At 41.3% G+C, this 24,764-nt stretch overlaps 1 protein-coding gene across 6 annotated transcripts in view; it reads right to left on the reverse strand.

Moving 5' to 3' along the window:
* Positions 1-24,764, reverse strand: part of dip2bb (disco-interacting protein 2 homolog Bb) — a 146,700-nt gene that overhangs the window by 70,059 nt on the left and 51,877 nt on the right. For 5 of the 6 annotated variants that reach the window (XM_061875176.1, XM_061875173.1, XM_061875175.1 and 2 more), the window contains exon 2: positions 9,958-10,029. In XM_061875176.1, coding sequence (XP_061731160.1) covers positions 9,958-10,029 — 72 coding nt within the window. Of the gene's footprint in view, positions 1-9,957; positions 10,030-16,709; positions 16,747-24,764 lie in introns of those variants that run through there. The other variant, XM_061875177.1, reaches the window with a different exon arrangement.

Below are 24,764 nucleotides of genomic sequence, written 5' to 3' on the forward strand. Positions count from 1 at the left end.
TGGATTAAAATGCATGAGAAGTTTTATGATTTGAACGTTATTTTTGAAACTGTGATTACCAGCGGAATTATTCATTATTTATCGTGTTAAGCAATGTCAGCTAAGATTTATCTGAGAGCCAGGTGCAGTCATCTGGCTTTAGAGCCATAGGTTCCCTACCCCTGGTTTAAGCATTAGACACCTTTTTACCTGCACTCTGCCTCCCGCTGTTTCCCACATCTACAAAGCAATTAGCTACCGACTGCCACCTACTGATATAGAAGAGTATTACACGGTTACTCGGCATAGCTCGGTTAGGAGAGTGGCCGTGCTGGCAACCTGAGGGTTCCAGGTTCGATTCCCGCTTCCGCCATTCTAGTCACTGCCGTTGTGTCCTTGGGCAAGACACTTTACACACCTTCCCCCAGTGCCACCCACACTGGTTTAAATGTAACTTAGATATTGGGTGTCACTTTGTAAAGCGCTTTGAGTCACTAGAGAAAAGAGCTATATAAATATAATTATCTGAGAGCCATATGTAGTCATCAAAAGAGCCACATCTGGCTCTAGAGCCATAGGTTCCCTACCCCTGGTATAGGCACTTTTTTACAGCAGGACAACTTAAGGCATGACTGGTTGAGTTTGGTGCGAAAGAACATTGGTATCAGTATGTACCGATTTCCGTGATAAAGTACATGGTTGGCCAATGCCGATTAGTGCTGATCACATAAGCCAATCCCCGCTGGCTGATACTTTATTTATTTTGGTCTCCCGTCTGACAGAGGCAGCTAGAAGCTAAATGTGTTTGCCCATACACAATTTGGGGACACTCCCCTAAATTGATAATCCTCCATTCCAGCAAATTATCCGCCTTTCTTACAGGTATTATTATTATTGGAGGACTGGAGGTTTAGTCCAAACATGTTAGACACTGAGTAAGAACAAGCAGAAACAGACAAGAAGGCATGTTAATCGCCTAACTAGCTGCTAAACTATCTTAAAAGAACACACAAAATAAGTGTTTAGCAAACTCTAAGACAGGGGTGTCAAACTCATTTTAGGTCAGGGGCCACATGGAGAAAAATCTACTCCCAAGTGGGCCGGACTGGTAAAATCACGGCACGATAACTTAAAAATAAAGACAACATCTGATTGTTTTCCGTGTTAAAAAATAGAACAAGCACATTCTGAAGATGTGCATATCATAAAGTTGTTGGGTTTTTTTTACACTTACATTTTGCAGTTAATAGTATTCTACCTTTATTTGTCGTTATTAATACTTTCTGAATAAACTATCTGTTTTTGTTTTTTACATATATAGCATAATCTACATAGATACAAATAATTACTATTGCAACATCTACTGGACACATTTACAACAGCAGTTTCTTTCATTCAAAAATTTGGGCTAATTTTTTAACTTAGCAAACTCATCCCGCGGGCCGGATAAAACCTGTTCACGGGGCTGGTCAGGCCCGCGGGCCTTACGTTTGACACCCCTTTTATAAGAAGTAAATAGAACAATGTCACAGCAGATAGTAACTAGCTATGATCAGGAAATTGAGGGACATTAGTAGCCAGCTAGGACACTACATTTGGGTTAAGGACGCATTTTTTGATAGTCGTTGACATATATGCGGACACTTCTAGAATGTGTAATCAACATGCATTATCACGTTATAATGTGAGCCAAATTTAGGTCATTTACTATATCAATCAATCAATCAATGTTTACTTATATAGCCCTAAATCACTAGTGTCTCAAAGGGCTGCACAAACCACTACGACATCCTCGGTAGGCCCACATAAGGGCAAGGAAAACTCACACCCAGTGGGACATCGGTGACAATAATGACCCAGTGGGACGTCGGTGACAATGATGACTATGAGAACCTTATCGCGCAATCCTGTCAATAGCACTCTCAAAATGACCGTTAATACATGTCATTGGGAACGGCAGATCTCAATCATGGATGATTGGTATCGGAATCGACGACATACAGTGGGGCAAAAAAGTATTTAGTCAGCCACCGATTGTGCAAGTTCTCCCACTTAAAATGATGACAGAGGTCTGTAATTTTCATCATAGGTACACTTCAACTGTGAGAGACAGAATGTGGAAAAAAATCCAGGAATTCACATTGTAGGAACTTTAAGGAATTTATTTGTAAATTACGGTGGAAAATAAGTATTTGGTCAACAATTCAAAGCTCTCACTGATGGAAGGCGGTTTTGGCTCAAAATCTCACGATACATGGCCCCATTCATTCTTTCCGTAACACAGATCAATCATCCTGTCCCCTTAGCAGAAAAACAGCCCCAAAGCATGATGTTTCCACCCCCATGCTTCACAGTAGGTATGGTGCTCTTGAGATGCAACTCAGTATTCTTCTTCCTCCAAACACGACGAGTTGAGTTTATACCAAAATGGATACATGGATCATACAGCAGAGGATTGGGAGAATGTCATGTGGTCAGATGAAACCAAAATAGAACTTTTTGGTATAAACTCAACTCGTCGTGTTTGGAGGAAGAAGAATACTGAGTTGCATCCCAAGAACACCATAACTACTGTGAAGCATGGGGGTAGAAACATCATGCTTTGGGGCTGTTTTTCTGCTAAGGGGACAGGACGATTGATCCGTGTTAAGGAAAGAATGAATGGGGCCATGTATCGTGAGATTTTGAGCCAAAACCTCCTTCCATCAGTGAGAGCTTTGAATGGTTGACCAAATACTTATTTTCCACCATAATTTACAAATAAATTCTTTAAAATTCCTACAATGTGAATTCCTGGATTTTTTTTTCACATTCTGTCTCTCACAGTTGAAGTGTACCTATGATGAAAATTACAGACCTCTGTCCTCATTTTAAGTGGGAGAACTTGCACAATCGGTGGCTGACTAAATACTTTTTTGCCCCACTGTAAAACCCTGATTGGAATATCTCTAGCACAGACCTTTAACCCCATCAATGATTACATGTGATACAGATATCTTAATTTTCATAATCATTCAATAAAGACATCTAGTTCAGTGTTTCTGCAAAAAGGTTTTGCTAAATGGCGGCCATGTTTTCTAACTATCTTGCTCCAGTTTTACACACACATTTTATGGCGATTTGGCTGAACATCATACATTTACAACTTGTGTGTTTGTAGAGCACAATGAGCTGTGTGAAAAATTTTAAGTCAATTAAATTCATTGGGCTTCAAAAACAGCGCTACTGTGAATTTGTCAGAAAAATTACAATGTTTGGAGATACTTTCACTATTTTGTGTCCAGTGGTTCAGGAGAAGAAGACTTACATAAACAACTACAGTCATGTGGAAAAATAGCGACAGCACATTTGTTCCATTTTTCACTTCCTGTGAATTTAAAGTACCAGTGGAGTAGAAAAAACAAGTTGACTTTATATGCTTAATTGTGTTTCATTGTATCCATTAAACCATATACAATTGTGTTTACACTCCGCAAAGTATGTAAAAACATCACAAAATGCCATAAATTCAGTCAGCCATTTTAAATATTCCGCTCCGAATACCTTCGGCTATTGACGGAGATTAACGTCACAATGGGTACGTTTCTGCACTCTGACCATAGTATCAGTCATAGCTTGGTTGGTGGAGTGGCCGTGCCAGCAACATGAGGGTTGCAGGTTCGATTCCTGCTTCCGCCATTCTAGTCACTGCCGTTGTGTCCTTGGGTAAGACACTTTACCCACCTGCTCCCAGTGCCACCCACACTAGTTTAAATGTAACTTAGATATTGGGTTTCACTATGTAAAGCGCTTTGAGTCACTAGAGAAAAGCGCTATATAAATATAATTCACTTCACTTCACATATTGGAAATACACAAAAATTAGACAGAAATGTGCTGTCTATCATTCACAATCTCCATGTAAGACATGAATACATACAGTATGTTTGTTTTTTTATGCATACTAAGTTGAAGATAAATACATAAAAAGTCTGCTAACAATGTAGTCAATAGGGCCTCACTATTTTGCCCATAAAACCCTTTAAATAACCATCTAAAACTCGCCAACAATACTCTTTATTCATATCGTGACCTGAATATTAACAAAATATTAGCGATGTTGTTATTGTAAGTGCTTACGCAAACAAACTATTTCTTTGCGGCGCAAAGATACAAACAGCTAAGTCGCCCTTTGCTGCCATTACTGTGAGCCGGCAGCGATGTCCTGCTGCTCCCGCGTCATCGCGTTTCGGCTCGTCAAAGGTATTCTAGATTATTAATTATGCCACTCATCTCATTAATAGGAGGATTTAGCATTGAATCTAGAAGCTCTTCATCTGTGACATTCAATGTACTGTATACCCTGAGATGGAGACAAACACACACAACCGAAGACAGTGTCTGCAGGGACACTTTTCCTTGTTAACCCTTCGTGTGAATCATGAAAAATTGTTCAACTTAATGGGAAGATATGTACATACTATCAGTCATCATCGAAGTAAGAGAAGACATTGTACAGTATGCTATCATTTTATCCTGTTTGTAGTTTGTATTTCTTGTTCAGCGCTAAGCAAGACTGCTACACGATACTATAGAGCAGGGGTAGGGAACCTATGGCTCTAGAGCCAGATGTGGCTCTTTTGATGACTGCATCTGGCTCTCAGATAAATCTTAGCTGACATTGCTTAACACGATAAGTAATGAATAATTCCGCTGGTAATCACGATATTAAAAATAAAGTTCAAAATACAAAACATTCTCATGCATTTTAATCCATCCATCGGTTTTCTACTGCACCTGTTCAAGAAATAATGTTATTAAAAATAATTAGAGACTTATTATACTCTAAAAATGTTGGTCTTACTTAAAAAAATGCACGCATTTAGTTGTCCATCCATTTTCTACCGCTTGTCCCTTTCTGGGGTCGCTGGAGCCTATCTCAGCAGCATTCAGGTGGAAGGCGGCGTACACCCTGGACAAGTCACCACCTCATCACTCCCGTCCAAAGGCAAAACCCAGTAACTCAATGTTGGTCAAAACTGAGCTGATAATAATTTTGGAGTTCCTAGGTTGTCTGGGAGCTTTCATGCCCTCTGGTAGGGTCTCCCAAGACAAACAGGTCCTAGGTGAGTGATCAGACAAAGAACAGCTCAAAGACTTCTATGGAATTACAACAAAATGAACTCAGATTTCCCTCGCCCGGACGCGGGTCACCGGGGCCCCGCTCTGGAGCCAGGCCCGGAGTTGGGGCACGATGGCGAGCGCCTGGTGGCCGGGCCTGTCCCCATGGGGCCCGGCCGGGCACAGCCCGAAGAGGCAACGTGGGTCATCCCTCCAATGGGCTCACCACTCATAGGAGGGGCCATAGAGGTCGGGTGCATTGTGAGCTGGGCGGCAGCCGAAGGCAGGGCACTTGGCGGTCCGATCCTCGGCTACAGAAGCTAGCTCTTGGGACGTGGAACGTCACCTCACTGGGGGGGAAGGAGCCTGAGCTAGTCCGCGAGGTAGAGAAGTTCCGGCTGGATATAGTCGGACTCACCTCGACGCACAGCAAGGGCTCTGGAACCAGTTCTCTCGAGAGGGACTGGACCCTCTTCCACTCTGGCGTTGCCGGCAGTGAGAGGCGACGGGCTGGGGTGGCAATTCTCATTGCCCCCTGGCTCAAAGCCTGCACGTTTGAGTTCAACCCAGTGGACGAAAGGGTCGCTTCCCTTCGCCTTCGGGTGGGGGGACGGGTCCTGACTGTTGTTTGTGCTTACGCGCCAAACAGCAGTTTAGAATACCCACCCTTTTTGGGCACACTCGAGGGAGTACTGGAAAGTGCTCCCCCAGGTGATTCCCTTGTCCTACTGGGAGACTTCAACGCTCATGTTGGCAACGACAGTGAAACCTGGAGAGGCGTGATTGGGAAGAATGGTCGCCCGGATCTAAACCCGAGTGGTGTTTTGTTATTGGACTTTTGTGCTCGTCACGGATTGTCCATAACAAACACCATGTTCAAACATAAGGGTGTCCATATGTGCACTTGGCACCAGGACACCCTAGGCCGCAGTTCCATGATCGACTTTGTAGTTGTGTCATCGGATTTGCGGCCTTATGTTTTGGACACTCGGGTGAAGAGAGGGGCGGAGCTTTCTACCGATCACCACCTGGTGGTGAGTTGGCTGCGATGGTGGGGGAGGATGCCGGACAGACCTGGCAGGCCCAAACGCATTGTGAGGGTCTGCTGGGAACGTCTGGCAGAGGCGCCTGTCAGAGAGAGTTTCAATTCACACCTCCGGGAGAACTTTGAACATGTCACGAGGGAGGTGCGGGACATTGAGTCCGAGTGGACCATGTTCCGAACCTCTATTGTCGAGGCGGCTGATTGGAGCTGTGGCCGCAAGGTTGTTGGTGCCTGTCGTGGCGGTAATCCCAGAACCCGTTGGTGGACACCAGCAGTGAGGGATGCCGTCAAGCTGAATAAGGAGTCCTATCGGGTTCTTTTGGCTCATAGGACTCCGGATGCAGTGGACGGGTACCAACGGGCCAAGCGGTGTGCAGCTTTAGCGGTCGCGGAGGCAAAAACTCGGACATGGGAAGAGTTCGGGGAAGCCATGGAAAACGACTTCCGGACGGCTTCGAAGCGATTCTGGACCACCATACGCCGCCTCAGGAAGGGGAAGCAGTGCACTATCAACACCGTGTATGGTGCGGATGGTGTTTTGCTGACTTCGACTGTGGATGTTGTGGATCGGTGGAGGGAATACTTCGAAGACCTCCTCAATCCCACCAACACGTCTTCCTTTGAGGAAGCGGTGCCTGGGGAAGCTGCAGTGGACTCTCCTATTTCTGGGGCTGAGGTCGCTGAGGTAGTTAAAAAGCTCCTCGGCGGCAAGGCCCCGGGGGTGGATGAGATCCGCCCGGAGTTCCTTAAGGCTCTGGATGCTGTGGGGCTGTCTTGGTTGACAAGACTCTGCAGCATCGCGTGGACATCGGGGGCGGTACCTCTGGATTGGCAGACCGGGGTGGTGGTCCTTCTCTTTAAGAAGGGGGACCGGAGGGTGTGTTCCAACTATCGTGGAATCACACTCCTCAGCCTTCCCGGTAAGGTTTATTCAGGTGTACTGGAGAGGAGGCTTCGCCGGATAGTCGAACCTCGGATTCAAGAAGGAACAGTGTGGTTTTCGTCCTGGTCGTAGAACTGTGGACCAGCTCTATACTCTCGGCAGGGTTCTTGAGGGTGCATGGGAGTTTGCCCAACCAGTCTACATGTGCTTTGTGGACTTGGAGAAGGCATTCGACCGTGTCTCGGGGAGTCCTGTGGGGAGTGCTCAGAGAGTATGGGGTACCGGACTGTCTTATTGTGGCAGTCCGCTCCCTGTACGATCAGTGTCAGAGCTTGGTCCGCATTGCTGGCAGTAAGTCGGACACGTTTCCAGTGAGGGTTGGACTCCGCCAAGGCTGTCCTTTGTCACCGATTCTGTTCATAACTTTTATGGACAGAATTTCTAGGCGCAGCCAAGGCGTTGAGGGGATCCGGTTTGGTGGCCACGGGATTAGGTCTCTGCTTTTTGCAGATGATTTAGTCCTGTTGGCTTCATCTGACCGGGATCTTCAGCTCTCACTGGATCGGTTCGCAGCCGAGTGTGAAGCGACCGGAATGAGAATCAGCACCTCCAAGTCCGAGTCCATGGTTCTCGCCCGGAAAAGGGTGGAGTGCCATCTCCGGGTTGGGGAGGAGACCCTGCCCCAAGTGGAGGAGTTCAAGTACCTAGGAGTCTTGTTCACAAGTGGGGGAAGAGTGGATCGTGAGATCGACAGGCGGATCGGTGCGGCGTCTTCAGTAATGCGGACGTTGTATCGATCCGTTGTGGTGAAGAAGGACCTGAGCCGGAAGGCAAAGCTCTCAATTTACCGGTCGATATACGTTCCCATCCTCACCTATGGTCATGAGCTTTGGGTCATGACCGAAAGGATAAGATCACGGGTACAAGCGGCCGAAATGAGTTTCCTCCGCCGGGTGGCGGGGCTCTCCCTTAGAGATAGGGTGAGAAGCTCTGCCATCCGGGAGGAACTCAAAGTAAAGCCGCTGCTCCTTCACATCGAGAGGAGCCAGATGAGGTGGTTCGGGCATCTGGTCAGGATGCCACCCGAACGCCTCCCTAGGGAGGTGTTTAGGGCACGTCCAGCTGGTAGGAGGCCACGGGGAAGACCCAGGACACGTTGGGAAGACTATGTCTCCCGGCTGGCCTGGGAACGCCTCGGGATCCCCCGGGAAGAGCTAGACGAAGTGGCTGGAGATTGGGAAGTCTGGGCTTCCCTGCTTAGGCTGCTGCCCCCGCGACCCGACCTCGGATAAGCGGAAGATGATGGATGGATGGATGGAGTTCCTAGGTGATATGCTTTACATTAGTGTATGCAATATTGTAATTTGTTCCGTAAGTAAGCTGTTACACGCATGGCAGGACCTAGCAACTACCACATAACCGCGTAGATACAACAGAAAAACCTAGTATCTCAAGGGACCAATCGGAGCTTCTTTGTCAGTCGCCTCATTGTCTTTAATGAGACATTTGCACGAATGGGGGCCGACGGTCAACCTGATTATGTGATATTATGGCACGAGGGGATATTTGGAAGATTGGCCCAGGACGTTGCAAGCACCTTCATTAAATGTATTGTTCTTGATTCTTCCCCTTGCATACTCTTTTGGGCAGATAACTGTGGAGGTCAAAATAAAAACTGGACGCCGTACACGGCTTTTGCCCAATGTGCAAACGCAGAATGGGGCCCACCCGAGATTGTGATAAAATATCTGGAGAAAGGGCACACACATTGGAAATACACAAAAATTCAATCCATGGCTCAATCTGCAAGAAAATGAAAGCTCAAGAAAACATCTATACATTTGACGACTTTGTAGATCTTTGTAAGACAGCATCAAGATAGATTGGTTTTCCTTCGTTTTCTCAAAATCAGCTAGAAGTGAGTTACTAGGTTTTGCCTTTGGACGGGAGATCACAGGGCCAACACAGACAGACAACATTCACACTCACATTCACACACGAGGGCCAATTTAGTGTTGCCAATCAACCTATGCCCATGTGCATGTCTTTGGAGGTGGGAGGAAGCCGGAGTACCCGGAGGGAACCCATCCAGTCACGGGGAGAACATGCAAACTCCGCAGAAAGATCCCGATCGCAGGATCGAACTCTGGACCTTAGTATAGTGAGGCAGACACACTAACCCATCTACTACCGTGCTGACCGCATTTAGTTGTATTCAGGTTTAAAAAATATGAAATGGCTCTCACGGAAATACATTTTAAAATATTTGGCTTCCATGGCTCTCTCAGCCAAAAAGGTTCCCGACCCCTGCTATAGAGTTTCACTAAAGTTTCACTTTAGCAGAGTTTCTAAAACTTGTAGTTCATTCCATCCTCCTTATATCCAGGATAAACAATTTAAGGTTCTGGATCATAATTTTCCCCAAAGTAATCGTTATTGGCTCTCACCAAGTCTGCACAATTTGCAATGTTGTTGGTGGGGAAGGGATCTGCGGTCCCTACCGCTACGTCACGCGATGACATGACTGGCTTCCTCATTATTGCTCAAATTTGCTCGGGAATCTCCATGAGATTGATACTATTTTGATCATATCTATTTATCCACTAACTGTTAAAGTATTTAGGTATCATACATCAGATATATTTGATAATATCTTCAATATGGAGGCAACTTGTTTTTCTACTCTACTGATACTGCAATACCCGGCCGGGAGTCTCAATTTTTTTGTCCACAGAGTGAATAGTGTTCAAGTGCGTGACTCTGCAATGTCAACATCAGAACATAAATCTATGGTCAGTGGGTACGAGTGGTGACAAATGTGTGATGTCACTAGGGGGCAGCAGTGATCAATGCCATGTCAATGCATGGTTGCACTGATATTTCAGGCTGGAACCTTGTTTTGATGCTTTAAAGATGAACATAAAGCAGATTAATAGAGCGTGACAGTCACCTGGGGTGTGGATGATGTACGGCACCAGGAGTTTGGTCCTTTTCTTCTCGTAGCCCTTCTGTGTGATGTCACCTGCACAAGAAAACATATTTGTTTTACCGAGAGTCAGACCACAACCTAAACCCGCTTGACTACATCCTTTTTCCACCAGCAAATCCTTTGTTTCATAAATGTGTGCATATGGCTTTTCACTACCTATTTCAGTGTCAGAGACAAAAACAGATGGTTGCCACGGACATATATGCAACACGGCGGGGGGTAAACAAAACAGCACCTAAATTTGGAATTGGACAGAAGCGTGGGCAAAAAAGGATGATTCAGAGCTACCCGGAGGAGCATCGCAGCAGAAGAGGACGAGGAGAGATGAAATCATGAAGACATGAGAGCAAGGCAGGACAACAATGCAAGAGATAAGAGAGATTTGGTGGCCTATAACCTTGCAAGGGTGGCCTGAAACTGGAAATTGGACACTTTCAAAAATAATTTTTGTATTTTCCTTATGTCATTTATTCATTTTCTATACTATGGTTGCACAATATAGACAATATACAATATAAATGATAAGAATTGGGATGATTACAGAGCTTTTATCGTGCTAATATTGCATGTTGATGTGTCCTTGCTAGCGGCTTAAGTTCCCTCCACGGTGCAAAGCCGCTTTTAAGTCAGCAATCCTTGCCTCCACCGTTTTTAAAAGTATTATTGGAGGACGAGGAAGAGCTAAACTTGCTACACTACACATTGCCACACCGTAGAAGGGTATGCTAACGGCTAAGCTAAAGCTCTTGGATGTAAACAGAGATAGGCTGATCAATACAAATATCAACACTAACTATACCAAGCATAGTAAGGCTAATAGCAAATTGGTTATATATTTTTAATGATTAAAAATATTTTGTCATTTTTGTTCACAAAATTAAAATAAGTCCCTGGACAATAATAGAAAATTATCTAAATATTTAATTATTATTGTTACACCGCCATCTTGCGTTTTCATCTATTTATAGTTGTGATTAAAAATTGAATTATTAAACAATCTTGAAATGTTGAAGTATTAGTAACAGCATTGGTATATGATCAATACTGTACCTACTTGGTATTTGATCAATACCCAAATTTGCAGTATCACACAAAGCAAATCCTTAACAACAGAAAAATTTGTAGTAAATACATTTACAGTTCAGATCAGGTTAGTTTTGTTGAACATATATACAGTTTCAAAATGATGTCTCACATTTTCTTTACATGTCCAAAGAGGCTCTGGTTCGAGACCCATTGCTCGTTCTGAGGAAAGTAACAGCGCCCCTTGGTGAAGGAAAGCGAGCTAGCTGCCTTTTCCCCAAGTTATAACACCGGCTCCAGCTAGACGCCATCTTGCTTTGCCTCCAGTTAGCCGGCACCAATTAGCCGCCATCAAACACCCAGCACCAGCTCGCTGCCGTCCAGCCCAACTGCCATCGTCCGGCCCTGCTACAACTGCGCCACTCGCCGGCTGCCATACAGACACCAACTGGCCACCAGCTCTCTGACATACGCTTGTTCATGAAATAATATTGGACAGTTTATATAAAAATATGGAATAAGAGGAGTGGCACATGAGTGGGTCAAAAGTTACCTGAAGGACAGAAAAGAGTTTATGGAAGTTAATAATAGGAAGTCTGCCTTACATAAAATTAGTTATGGAATACCACAAGGATCAGTCCTTTGACCATAACAGTTTCTTATGTATGTCCTTGGACCATAACAGTTTCTTATGCATGTCAATGATACTAGCTTTCCAAAGTGCTTGACTGTATTTTACACAACCTTATTTTAATTCAGGATAAAATATAAAAAATGTGTTAGAGGTGGTTGAAAACAAATTTATCAAAATGAAAAGATGGTTTGATCCTTGGTGTATCCTTGAATACTGGTCAGACTAATTTTATGATTTTTTTGGAGTAGCAGGAAAAATGTGGATGCCTCGAGATTCAATGAACACGAGAGCTAACGAGATTACGTTTTTGGTGTTAAAATTGATGAACATGCGTCATGGAAATCACATATAAATGACACAAAGGTTAAAGTATGTAAATCTATTTCTACTTTACACAAAGTGAAGGATTTTTTTAAATTAAAAGGCATTGCATATTTTGCACAATTCAATGATTATTCCGTATCTAACATATCTAACATAACATTTATCAAACCAATCTTCCTTCTGCAGAAAAGAGATGTAAGAAAGAGAACCCACAAGCCCAATATTAATTTCAAACAGTACAAAGCACATACATGTCTGCCAAAAAGCATTCAAAACAAATTTTGTCAGATAGAAAGTAGTTGTATTCTAAAAGGAACTGAGCTCTTTACTAAGTCTCGAGATTTAGAACAGGGATAAAGGAGAGAAGCATTTCAATTTAAGGTGTTACATTATTGAACAATCTTGACACTGAATAAAACCATCTAAATCTCCTACTGTATTAAAAAATATGTTAAAATCATTATAATGAAAGTATAGGATTCGGAGTAATTTATTGTTTCCATGTTTAGTTATATGTTATGAAATATGTATAATATGGATATAAATAGCGAGTCTTCTGAGTTGAACAACAAATGTAACTGTATGAATAGGGGGCAGATATAATACATATTACTCCTTTCTGCTCTTTTTCATTCATTATTTGACATTAAATGAATGAAACAAAATAAACAAATATCTGACCGCCAAACATACAGCTGCCATTTGGCCCAGCCTGAGCTACAACTGCGTCAAAGTGTAGATAGAACCATGGTACAACAAAAAATAAAGAGTTGTTAACAGGAGATTGATTAATTGATATATTTTTATTTCAAATATGCAAAAAAAAAAACCAGAACAAGAGCAAGCATGATCCAATACAGTGCTATAGCCTTAACAGCCATTATAACAAAATGAAAACAATGGAGAATAAAAAAAACAAAAAAAACAAATGACCATTGGACTTTTTTTTTTCTTACATATTTGAAAAGGAGTGAGAAGAAGTATACACTTATTCAATCCCACCCCTTTTCTTTAAATCATAAATTACTCTGAGCTAGAACTACCTGTTCACTCTATGTACAAACTTAATGAACTTGTATATACATCAATGATAAATACAGTATATACATACATATGCACACTACACACATACATAGCCACACCGTTACCATAAGTGCTCATGGAAATGGTAAGATCAAAAATAGTTTTGAGAAAATAACACTACCAGGAATGACGCAATATGTTACCGCATTCATCAGCAGCCAAATTAGAAGCCTTGGTAACCCGTTTTGAAATGGTTCTATTATCATTTATATACTAAATAATATATTGTGATATTGTTATTGTTATTGCAAGAGGCTGCAATATATATCACGCTTATAAATTGGAGGCCATATCACCCATCCCTATTCTATACTGCTTGTTCTCATTAGAGTCACAGGTGAGCTGGAGCCTATCCTAATGCACTTTGAGTGAAGTGAAGATAATTATATTCATATAGCACTTTTCTCTAGTGTTACATTTTTAAACCAGTGTGGGTGGCACTGGGAGCAGGCTGGTAAAGTGTCTTGCCCAAGGACACGACGGCAGTGACTAGGATGGCAGAAGCGGGGATCGAACCTGGAACCCCTCAAGTTGCTTGCACGGCCGCTCTACCAACCGGGCTATACCGTGAGAAGCAAGATGAACCCTGATCACAGGATTCATAAAAATAAACCATTCAGAATCCTTATCAGATTTATTGGCCATGTATGTTCAAACTCACGTCCACATCTATGAGCAATTTAAAGTCTCCAATTAACTCCGTACTTGCCGTTTATTTTATGTCATGTCCCCCCAGGAGACAGTATCATTTCTCCATTTCCTTCTGTCGGCAGCGGCCATTGTTGTTAATATGAACACAATTAATGGTTTTGATCAGCATTTGACACAAAACCACCAAAACATTAAAATGTGACATACTGTTAATATTGGGGGACCACTTTGATACATTTAATCCTCTGAAGATGCTACAACCAATCAATGTAGGTTGGCATATGCTTAATTATTTGTACAGTAACAACACACTGAGATCTTCGCTGTTGTGTTATGGGTGGTGACAAAGCCAATTACCATTATACTGGATACCTTATTAAAACTTTATTAATTTTTTGATTCAGAATATACAAAGTGGCCAATAAAAAAAATTCGCTGTAGGGCGACAATGCCTCCAACTGTTCAACTCATACTTTGCTATAACCGCCATAATTATATAATATCTGAATATCTTGTCGAGCTTGCCTAAACCTTGTTCTAGAAAAAACAACACATACAAGCCCGACAGTGACAAGCAAGACAAACTAGTTTTTTCCACGCCATTTAACACCTCTAAAGATTACATGTAGGTTCTGGTACACTGCCATGATACATTTCAACTGTAGAGCAGGCAATGCCAACCTGCGGGCTGCTGGCCAAATTACACCCACCATAGTTTTCCAGGTGACCCTCAGAATTGCTTGGATTTTATTCATGTGCCGTCCATTAAATATGTGTTGTGACTCGTGGTCAAGCTAGCTCTGTTCAGAATGAAGGAAAAAGGCCCTCTGCTTGTGTCGTTTTCGCCTGTACGAATCGTTCATATCGGGAAAAGGATAAAGGTTTCTTCAGGGTTCCTTGGGTGGTAATCAAAAAGGGCGGAAGAGTGCAAGATTTTACGAAACAACTACGAGAAGAGCATGCAGCCCATACTCCAGTCCAATGGAGCACAGTCGAAGAATGCATGAGTTTGCAGTGATCCCTTGGTTAAAGGTTGGTTTGATATACTTTTAACGTTTATTATTTCTCTCTTAAGTATTATTTTGGTATTATTTGTATTTCTTAAAAACATGTCCACTACAAGTGTTGTTAAAAGCACCAACCTAGTGAGCCTGAATAAAATAAATCAAATGTTACCAAAACCTAAAAGAGTTTACTAAAGACAGCAATCATAAATGAAGCTTTCAGCACATACACAATATTGACATCTATAGTTATTAGGGGTGTAACGGTACGTGTATTTTTATTGAACCGTTTCGGTACGGGGTTTTCAGTTCGGTGCGGAGGAGTACCGAACAAGTACATATGAAGTAGCAGCCTATTCTAAAGTCTTAACAAGCTGCTCTGCTTTCTGCCTCCGTCTCCTATACAGCACCCAGCATTGTCCCACCCACACAACCATCTGATTGGTTACAACTGTAGCGGTAACAGCCTATCAGCTGTGCATATTCAGAGCACATGTAGTCAGCGCTTTAGCGTCGAGCAGATAGGTGTTTAGGAGGTGAGCAGTGACTCTCCCCAAAAGTCAACTACTACTAACATCACTATGAGCCCGTTGACTTTCTAGAAACAAACTGCAGCTCAGCTCACTCGCAGTCCTGGCTTAAGGTGAAGGCTAATTAGCTTTTAGCGTAACATTAGCTCATTCTGCGGTGTGTGTGTGTGTGTGTGTGTGTGTGTGTGTGTGTGTGTGTGTGTGTGTGTGTGTGTGTGTGTGTGTGTTACGGACAGTGTTGATTGAGGTGTGTTGAAGCAGCAAAAAAGGACATTATGTTAAATGAAGAGTTTCTGTCTCTGATAGTGTATATAATAATGTAAGTGCATCATAAAGCCTACATGAACTCCATGGTGTTCAGGGATGAATAGTCTCTCCTATTGCTACTGTACTATTTTTTCAGCTGTAGTTACATTAATCATTAGTAATGTAGCAGCCTAGTTTTGAATGGCAGGGTCCCTGCTATCATATGTTGATACAAATATAACATTTACATAATAAAAATCAACTACAGGGTTCCCAAATGCTGTAATAAATTAAGCATGATGAGTTGACTTGAAGCTGTTTAATGTTGCACTTTTTATATGTAGAAGAAAAGTTTTGTCATTTTTTTTAATCTGAGCAACACGTTGAGGCAGTTTAATGTTGATTAACGTAGGCAGAATTATTATAGTGTTCCCAATGTTAAAAGGATAAAGCCATTGTTTACAAATTTGGTAAATAAATAACCCAAAAATTTATATTTTGTCATTTTTTTACTGTACCGAAAATGAATCGACCCCGTTCTCTAAACCGAGGTACGTACCGAACCGAAATTTTTGTGTACTGTTACACCCCTAATAGTTATATTTTGATAAAGACGGGTAAAAACACGCGTACTAGTAAACAGTGCATACAACAACAAACATGGCTAATTTAGACGTAAAGTTAAATCATGAAATGCAACCTTACCCGAGTAAAAACAATGCATATTTATCCGAGAGATTTTTGATACCAATTGCCTTGACCCAGCCACACACAAAGAAGTTGTAGACCTCCATGCTTTTCCAAGTTTCCATCTGTTTTGTCGTGTAAAATGGAATCTGGAGCCAGGATAGTTTGACATATCTGAGAAGGCCAGATATCCTAGATATCACTCAACAAATCTTTATTTGATCAAATTAAGGGATCTATTCCGTTGCACAGTTAGATTTGTTGCTCGTATCTGCTTTTTGCAAGAAGATTTAAGCCTCTTTTGTACTGAGATAGTTTTTGCGCTGCTTGCGGTCAACAGTCATCTTGGTTTGGTTGACCACCACTGCAGGTAAAGCGAAATCTATTTATGGCGACACGCCACAAATAATTGAATGTTTAAAAAACACATGCAATTATCACATCCCCTATTGAATTTCAAGTTCTCATGGTCTCCAAAATGTGCATACACTGTCCAATTTCCAAAGATAAACACAATATAGGGATATTCACCCTAACACGCCATCCGCTGGGGGCCTGCAGATCTTTTCTTTCTGTAGCAAAAAAAAAGGCAGAAAAGTAAACACTTCCATAAGTAATGCATGAACAGAACGCTTGGCCTTGCTCAGTCACATGATTTATTTTTAGCTCATGTGAACAGGCAGTTTGACTGCGGAGTAGAAGGGGAAAGAGATGGTGTCTGTTATAGGGGGAGGAGCTGGACGATCTCTAAGTAATCACTCTTCCATCTGGATGATTTGAAATTCAGCTGTTTTTTTTACACAGTTCATGTCGTTCCCATCTTTGCATCCTATAGGGCTGCAATACCAGCCATGTATACATTCTGTAAACATTTTACTCGTGTAAAAATAAAGATATCTTTCAAGAAAATTGATGTTTTTTCACTAATGTGGCTTTCTGCCCACATAAAATACAGAATATCACTAAAATGAGGTGCTTAAAAGTGCTTTTACTTGGCTTTATTAAATTAACTCTATGCACCAGAATGTTTGGACCACAAAACAATTATAATCTCAATCTGTAACAACTAATCGCTCAATCAACAAAATAACTGATAATATCCTGAATCAACCAAAGGTACAAATATTATAAAAACTAGTTGAGCCTGAACGAACAGTACCTCTGGTGGTTCCAACCCAGTATCATCAATCAATCAAAGTTTATTTATATAGCCCCAAATCGCGAGTGTCTCAAAGGGCTGGCTGCACAAGCCACACAGATCCCACATCAGGGCAAGAATAAACTCTAGTATTGCACTATTTTGCCTCAATTGCTTCAAGACATGAATAATCAACAAACAATTCCACGCATTTTTAGTTATTAATTTATCCATAATTTACCATACTGACCAGAATATGAGACAAATCCAAAAAAAGGCTGTCATAGATCTGAAGAATGCCAATGTTTGCCAAAACGCCAACCAACAGGTTCTTACTAATGTTGGTTTATGCTTCTGCATATTCAATATGGCGTCATTTCCGATGCCGTTATAAACTGTCCGAAGTTTTGCGTCGGGTTGAGTGAATGCCGTGCAACGGTCAAAAACACCAAGCAACTATGACACTTGTCAGTTTCCTTCCGCACTAATGCACAATGGCAATTAAATGGCAATTTAAAAAGAAACAGGGTGTGTTCATTGGAACTAATCAGTGTGTGACAACAATGACTTTTATGGAAAATGTTGATCCGAAATTGGAGAAGGCATTTGCGAAGGTGGGCTGAATGAGTCGTATACACACAGGGAGTACTGTACCAAAAGCCAATCACGGCCAACAAAGGTCAATGACGGCGCTACACAAGTTTAGTAGCGTGAGCCGGAGGAGCATGAGGCGGAGTATCATGAGATGGCGTAGTGTGAGCTGGAATAGCACGAGATGGCATACTGTGGGAGGGGGTAACGTGAGCTGAAGTAACGCTAGATGGTGTAGGGCCAAATGGCGTAGCGTGGGCTGGGGTAGTGTAAGATGATGTGTCGCTAGCCAGTGTAATATTACCCAGAGTATCGTGAGATGGTGTAGCGTGAGATGGCGTAGCGTGAGATGGCGTAGCGTGAGATGCATACTGTGAGCCGGAGTTGCACGAGATGGCGTAGCATGAGCCAGAATAACGCGAGATGGTATAGCGTGAGAGGGGGTAGCATGAGATGGAGTAGCGCAAATGGCGTAGCGCCAGATGGCGTGGCGTGAACTGGAGTAGTGTAAGACGGTGTAGCGTTAGCTGGTGTTATATGAGATGGCGTAGCGTGAGATGGCATAGCGTGAAATGGCGAAGCATGAACTGGAGTAGTGTAAGCTTGTGTAGCGTTAGCCGGTGTAGTATGACCCGGAGTATCATGAGATGGCTTACCGTGAGATGGCGTAGCGTGAGATGGCGTAGCGTGAGATGGCATAGCGTGAGATGGCATAGCGTGAGATGGCATAGCGTGAGATGGCATAACGTGAGATGGCATAGCGTGAGATGGCATAGCGTGAGATGGCATAGCGTGAGATGGCATAGCGCGAGAGTAATGAACCGGAGTAATGTAAGCTGGTGTAGTGTTAGCCGGTGTAGTATGACACAGAGTATCATGAGATGGCGTTGCACGAGATGGCGTAGCATGAGATGGTGTAGCGCGAGATGGCATAACGTGCGATGGCGTAGCGCAATATTTTGGCATATTATACGCCGGCGAAGCATGTGCTGGCTTACATGAGCCGGCGTAGAGCATGCTAGCAAAGCGTGTGTTGGCGTAGTGTAAGCCAATGTAGCGTGAGCCGGTGCAGCTCGAGATGGCGTAGAGTGTGCTGGCGTAGCATGGCATAAACTGGTGCCTCAACCCACAAGAATAAACCAGAGAAGCAGCAGTGACACACAAACCTGCTGAAAAAGTGTCTCAAAAATGTTTAACACGTTAGCAAACAACAGAGAGTTATGGCACTAATTTCAAGAAATAAGTGAGTCTTCGAACAACTGCTTAATTGCTTAATTGAATTTTACAATCAGCATTGTCTTGTATTTGGATCAATTATGTAATTATTATCCTCATTCTTAATAAAAAAATGTGTTCCATCAGCAAACTTTTAACTGTGAGAAACTATAAAAAGTAATTTGAAATAAAAAGATATATACCGTATTTCCTTGAATTGCCGCCGAGCATGTAATATGCGCCTGCCTTGAATTACTGCCGGTCAAACTCGCTTCGCAAAATAATTAGCGCATGCTTACTATTACCGCCGGGTCAAATTCGTGACGTCACGAGTGACACTACCCCTGTCATCATTTTCAAAATCGAGGAGGCTTATTTCAACAATTTGAAATCGCATAAAGGGAAGAATATTAAGAGCTATTCAGTAGGATTTAAGGTCCAAGCTATTGAATACCGGTATGCTAAAAAGAACAGTAAGCAGCTATGTTTTATTAATATACCGGTACCACCTGTGGAGCCGACGGTCCGACAGACAGGCAGGCCACGCTAGCTGTAGCAGCTAGCTGTAGCAGCTAGCCGTAGCAGCTAGCCGTAGCAGCTAGCCGTAGCAGCTAGCCGTAGCAGCTAGCCATAGCAGCTAGCCGTAGCAGCTAGCCGTAGCAGCCGTGCCCAAGATACCGGCGAGCGAGCGGAAGAGCGACCTGGACTGAAGTTTTGTTGAAAAATAAACAAAGTCAAACTGCTCAAGCCATGTCCTTTCTTGGTGGTCCTGGGATAAAGAGATCACCCACGGAGCTGAACGAGAGGGGAAGTCGCCCACAACCGAGCTAACTGATAGCAGCGGTCTGATAGCAGTTTTCTGAGAAACTTTTTAAAACTGAAAAAAGATAAGGAATACTACTATAAACAAGTTATCGATGCTTTTGATCAGAAGGAGCTGGCATAGATTTCATTTATAAGTAAAGGTAAGACCATTTTTTATTTATTTTTTATTTACCGGTAGACTTTACAACCAGGTAAAGTCCCATTGAGATCAAAGATCTCTTTTCCAAGGGAGACCTGGCCAAGAGGGCAGCAGCAAGGTTACATTAAAAACAGTAAACAACACATAAAACATCACATTTACAGCATTAAAACTTGCTCATATGACACATGTGCATACAGACAAGGTAGACTGCAATCCTTTCACAGAAGCTTTAAACTCATTTAATGTAACAAGGGTTTTAAGTTGAATATTCGATTGTAGGTTATTCCAAACCTTCGGTGCTGAAAATAATAACCTTAATAACGTTTTTTTTTTTTTTATTAAATGTGCTTTTTATGATGGTATCCTTACATCACACTCAATTTTTTACTGCATGCCATTGGTAAGCGCAGGGGTGAGAAGAGGTTTTAAATTAATTAGCGCCCCGGCGGCTATTCAAGGAAATACGGTAGATAGGCTCCAGCACCCCCCGTGACCCCAAAAGGGACAAGCGGTAAAAAATGGATGGATAGATAAATACAGCATGTTAGATTGCTTCACCAGACAGGCCAATATTGGGACAACAACAGGAAAAAAACAAGTGAAGGTAATAAAATGATCTATGCTTAAGAGGCATAGCATTGCTGAACTGTGGTAATGAGACCTTTCACACAATGACCCACTCACTAACACGTCCAGAAGTGATTCATCTTAAACTAAAAAAAGTTAAGGAGTTGCATTTTTAACAACCAAAAAAGCAGAAGGATGAAAGCAGCAAAAAAGAAAAAAAAAAATGTTCACATCATTTATTCTTGCTCATCTGAGATGATTTATATTGGAGCTTCTCTCTTTTCCCGTCACCTTGCTGAAACTCCATTTGAATTGTAATTCAGCACCGACCACTATCGCCCTTCCTTGCATTTTTTTCATCACACACTCGCTTGCTTTCTCTGGAAAATATTTAAATCACTTCGGGCACCTGCATAATGAAAATCATCTAACACATGCTGGAATTCTCCAGCTGGCATTTCACAGAAGACAAAAGCCTTCGTTTGTCGGGAGGATTTAGTTTATTTCAATAAGCTTCATAATAACCACAAATTACATTGAAGAGCGTCACTCGCAAAATACTAAATTTTAGATAAATTGTGAAAAGCAGCAAAGTTGATCTAATCTTAACCTTTCTTCATGTCTCAGCAATTACGGATAATCTGTTCACTTTGTATGTTTGAATATAAACATTTTAAAATTGAGAAAGAGAAGAATAGAAAAGGTGCAACAAGACATAAGTTGGTGTATGCCAGGAGTGTCCAAACCTTTTCCACCCAGGGTTTCATACTGAAAAATCAAAAGGAGGCTTTTATGTTTGCCCCATGGTGTTGTTGGTTATGAATTCATTTATCCCTGCGGTCGTTTTTCTCCCCACTTTTTGAAAAAAATGTTTTGTTTCTGCATGATTTTAGCTTTTTAAAGAGTAAACAGATCAGTATATTTCAATATCTATATTAGGACTGGGCGATATGGACGAAAAAGTGTATCTCGATATATTTTTACTTAAACTCCATATTCGATATATATCTCGATATATTTTCCAGTGAAAGTATACTTATAAGATATTCATTTTTGAGCGAGATGCACTGAAGTGAATGACAACTGTACTGTAGTCAGTCAGTGGCACTTTTATTAACCCAGTTAGTCAAGATGGGTATTAACAACACATAAAATAAACTGTTTAAGTTGTACAGAATTACGTAACTTAAATAAAAATAGAAAAATATTGTTTCCACGTAAAATAAATAACATAACTGTGCAAATAATACAGGCACTTTTTGTTTCCCAGTCGACGATGTAATGGACTGTCACAGACGTACGGTTCGGGTCAGCGCCAAGTAAGTGACTTTACTTAATTGTGCGGCTATGATCTTCCTCACTTCGGCATATATTTTTGGCAGCATTTCTCGTGCGAAATATGCCAAACCGTTTTGATTTGGGCTTACATGGTAAACAACTCAAATGAATGTTTATCGAGACGCATACATTTGTCCAAATGAGTCCAAGTAGACGCATTGTGGGTTTCCTGGGCCTCGTTGACATCGCTATAAGAAAAACCTGAGAAAAAGAAAATCCCGCTGCCATCTTCCACTCGTTTTTTGAATTATATAAATCCACCGATTGAAAATTCCCTCTTCTCTTCTCCAACTCTCTCGTCGTCATTTGGGATGTCTGTTGTGATTTCCATTCCTGGTCCGATGACCCGCCCTATCTTGCCTCTGAATGGCCTCTGCCTAATGTTGTGCTGTAATCTCAACCAATCGTGACTCATAGTAAACAACCAACCAATCAACCACGTCTTGGAAGGAGAGGGATTTAGTAGGGAGTGGGAGGGAATGAGAGGGAGAGGGAAGCAGGGGAGAACAAGGAACACAACAAATAAGCGGTGTTTATATCGATATTATGATATTTTCCTGATTCATATCTTGTTTAAAAATATATCGATATATCTTACAAACACGATATACCACCCAGTACTAATCTATATATGTATATATTAGGGGTGTGGGAAAAAAATCGATTCGAATTTGAATCGCGATTCTCACGTTGTGCGATTCAGAATCGATTCTCTTTTTTTTTTCTTAATAGATTTTTTTTTTTAATCAATCCTACAAAACAATACACAGCAATACCATAACAATGCAATCCAATTCCAAAACCGAACCTGACCCAGCAACATTTAGAACTGCAATAAACAGAGCAATTGAGGAGACGACACAGAACAAACCAAAAGTAGTGAAACAAAAATGAATATTATCAACAACAGATTCAATATTAGTTATAATTTCAGCATAAAAGTGATTAAAAATCCCTCATTGACATTATCATTAGACATTTATAAAAAAAAAAAAAAAGAACAATAGTGTCACAGTGGCTTACACTTGCATCGCATCTCATAAGCTTGACAACACACTGTGTCCAATATTTTCACAAAGATAAAATAAGTCATATTTTTGGTTCGTTTAATAGTTAAGAAAAATTACATTATTGCAATCAGTTGATAAAACATTGTCCTTTACAATTATAAAAGCTTTTAAAAAAAATCTACTACTCTGCTAGCATTTCAGCAGTCTGGGGTAGATCTTGCTGAAATCCTATGTATTAAATGAATACAGAATCGTTTTGAATTGGAAAAATATCATTTTTGAATCGAGAATCGCGTTGAATCGAAAAAAAATTATTTATAATCGGATTGCAACCCCAAGAATCGATATTGAATCGAATCGTGGGTCATCCAAAGATTCGCAGCCCTAATATATATATATATATATATATATATATATATATATATATTTACATGATTAAATATATATATATATTTATATAGATATAAATATATATACATACATACACATACATACATTATATATATATATATATATATATATATACACATATACTGTGTGTGTGTGTATATATATATATATATATATACATATATATATATATATATATATTTGCGTGTTATTGTTTACCATCGTTACGTTTTAATCTAATAGCCCTTCCATGCATTTCATTGGTCAATGAAGTGTGCTTTTGTCATATCTCCTCACAATAATTCAGATTTGGTAACTCCAGAAGACAAAGAAAAACACCCCAGGTTTAATGTTTAACAACATAAGATGACATAATGTAGGCACCATGTGTTAACATTATCCACATGGGAGGATAGTTCCTCATTCGCCAACTCCTCCTTAAAAAGGTACGTTTTACAACTCAAACTACTGTAGCAAGCATCCTACACAATGCCGCCAACAACCTCCTTGCACCAACAGCGTGCACTCAGAATATTGCCCACTCACTGTGACCACAAACAAACAACTACATAATATTGATCATCAAAGTCTAAATACTTGATGACATGGCTTCATATTTGTTTGACCAGTGTTTTTCAACCACTGTGAGATTATCTAATTTGACCTATTTGGGTTAAAAATATTATTTGCAAACCAGTAACTACAGTCTGCAAATTATGTGTTGATGGTGAGTGTCAGTGCTGTCTAGAGCTCGGCAGAGTAACCGTGTAATACTCTTCTATATCAGTAGGTGGCAGCCGGTAGCTAATTGCTTTGTAGATGTCAAAAACAGCAGGAGGCAGCGTGAAGGTCAAAAGGTATCTAATGCTTAAACCAAAAATAAAGAAAAGGTGAGTGCCCCTAAGAAAAGGCATTGAAGCTTAGGGAAGGCTATGCAAAACCAAACTAAAACTGAACTGGCTACAAAGTAAACAAAAACAAAATGCTGGATAACAGCAAAGACTTACTGTGGAGCAAAGACGGCGTCCACAATGTACATCCGAACATGACATGACAATCAAAGATGTCCCCACAAAGAAGGATAAAAACAACTGAATATTTTTGATTTGCAAAACAAAGTAGATGCGGGAAATATCGCTCAAAGGAAGACATGGAACTACTACAGGAAAAAAAGAAAAAAAGAGAAAAAGCCACCAAAATAGGAGCGCACGACAAGAACTAAAACACTATACACAGGAAAACAGCAAAAAACTCCAAATAAGTTACGGTGCGATGTGACAAGTGGTGACAGTACATCTACTTTGAGACAAGAGCTATAGTGTGATGCATGGTTGATTATGGTTTAAATTCATACCCAACAATTGCGACAA

This window comes from Nerophis ophidion, linkage group LG16 (genome assembly GCF_033978795.1).
Source record: "Nerophis ophidion isolate RoL-2023_Sa linkage group LG16, RoL_Noph_v1.0, whole genome shotgun sequence".
Classification (NCBI taxonomy): domain Eukaryota; kingdom Metazoa; phylum Chordata; class Actinopteri; order Syngnathiformes; family Syngnathidae; genus Nerophis; species Nerophis ophidion.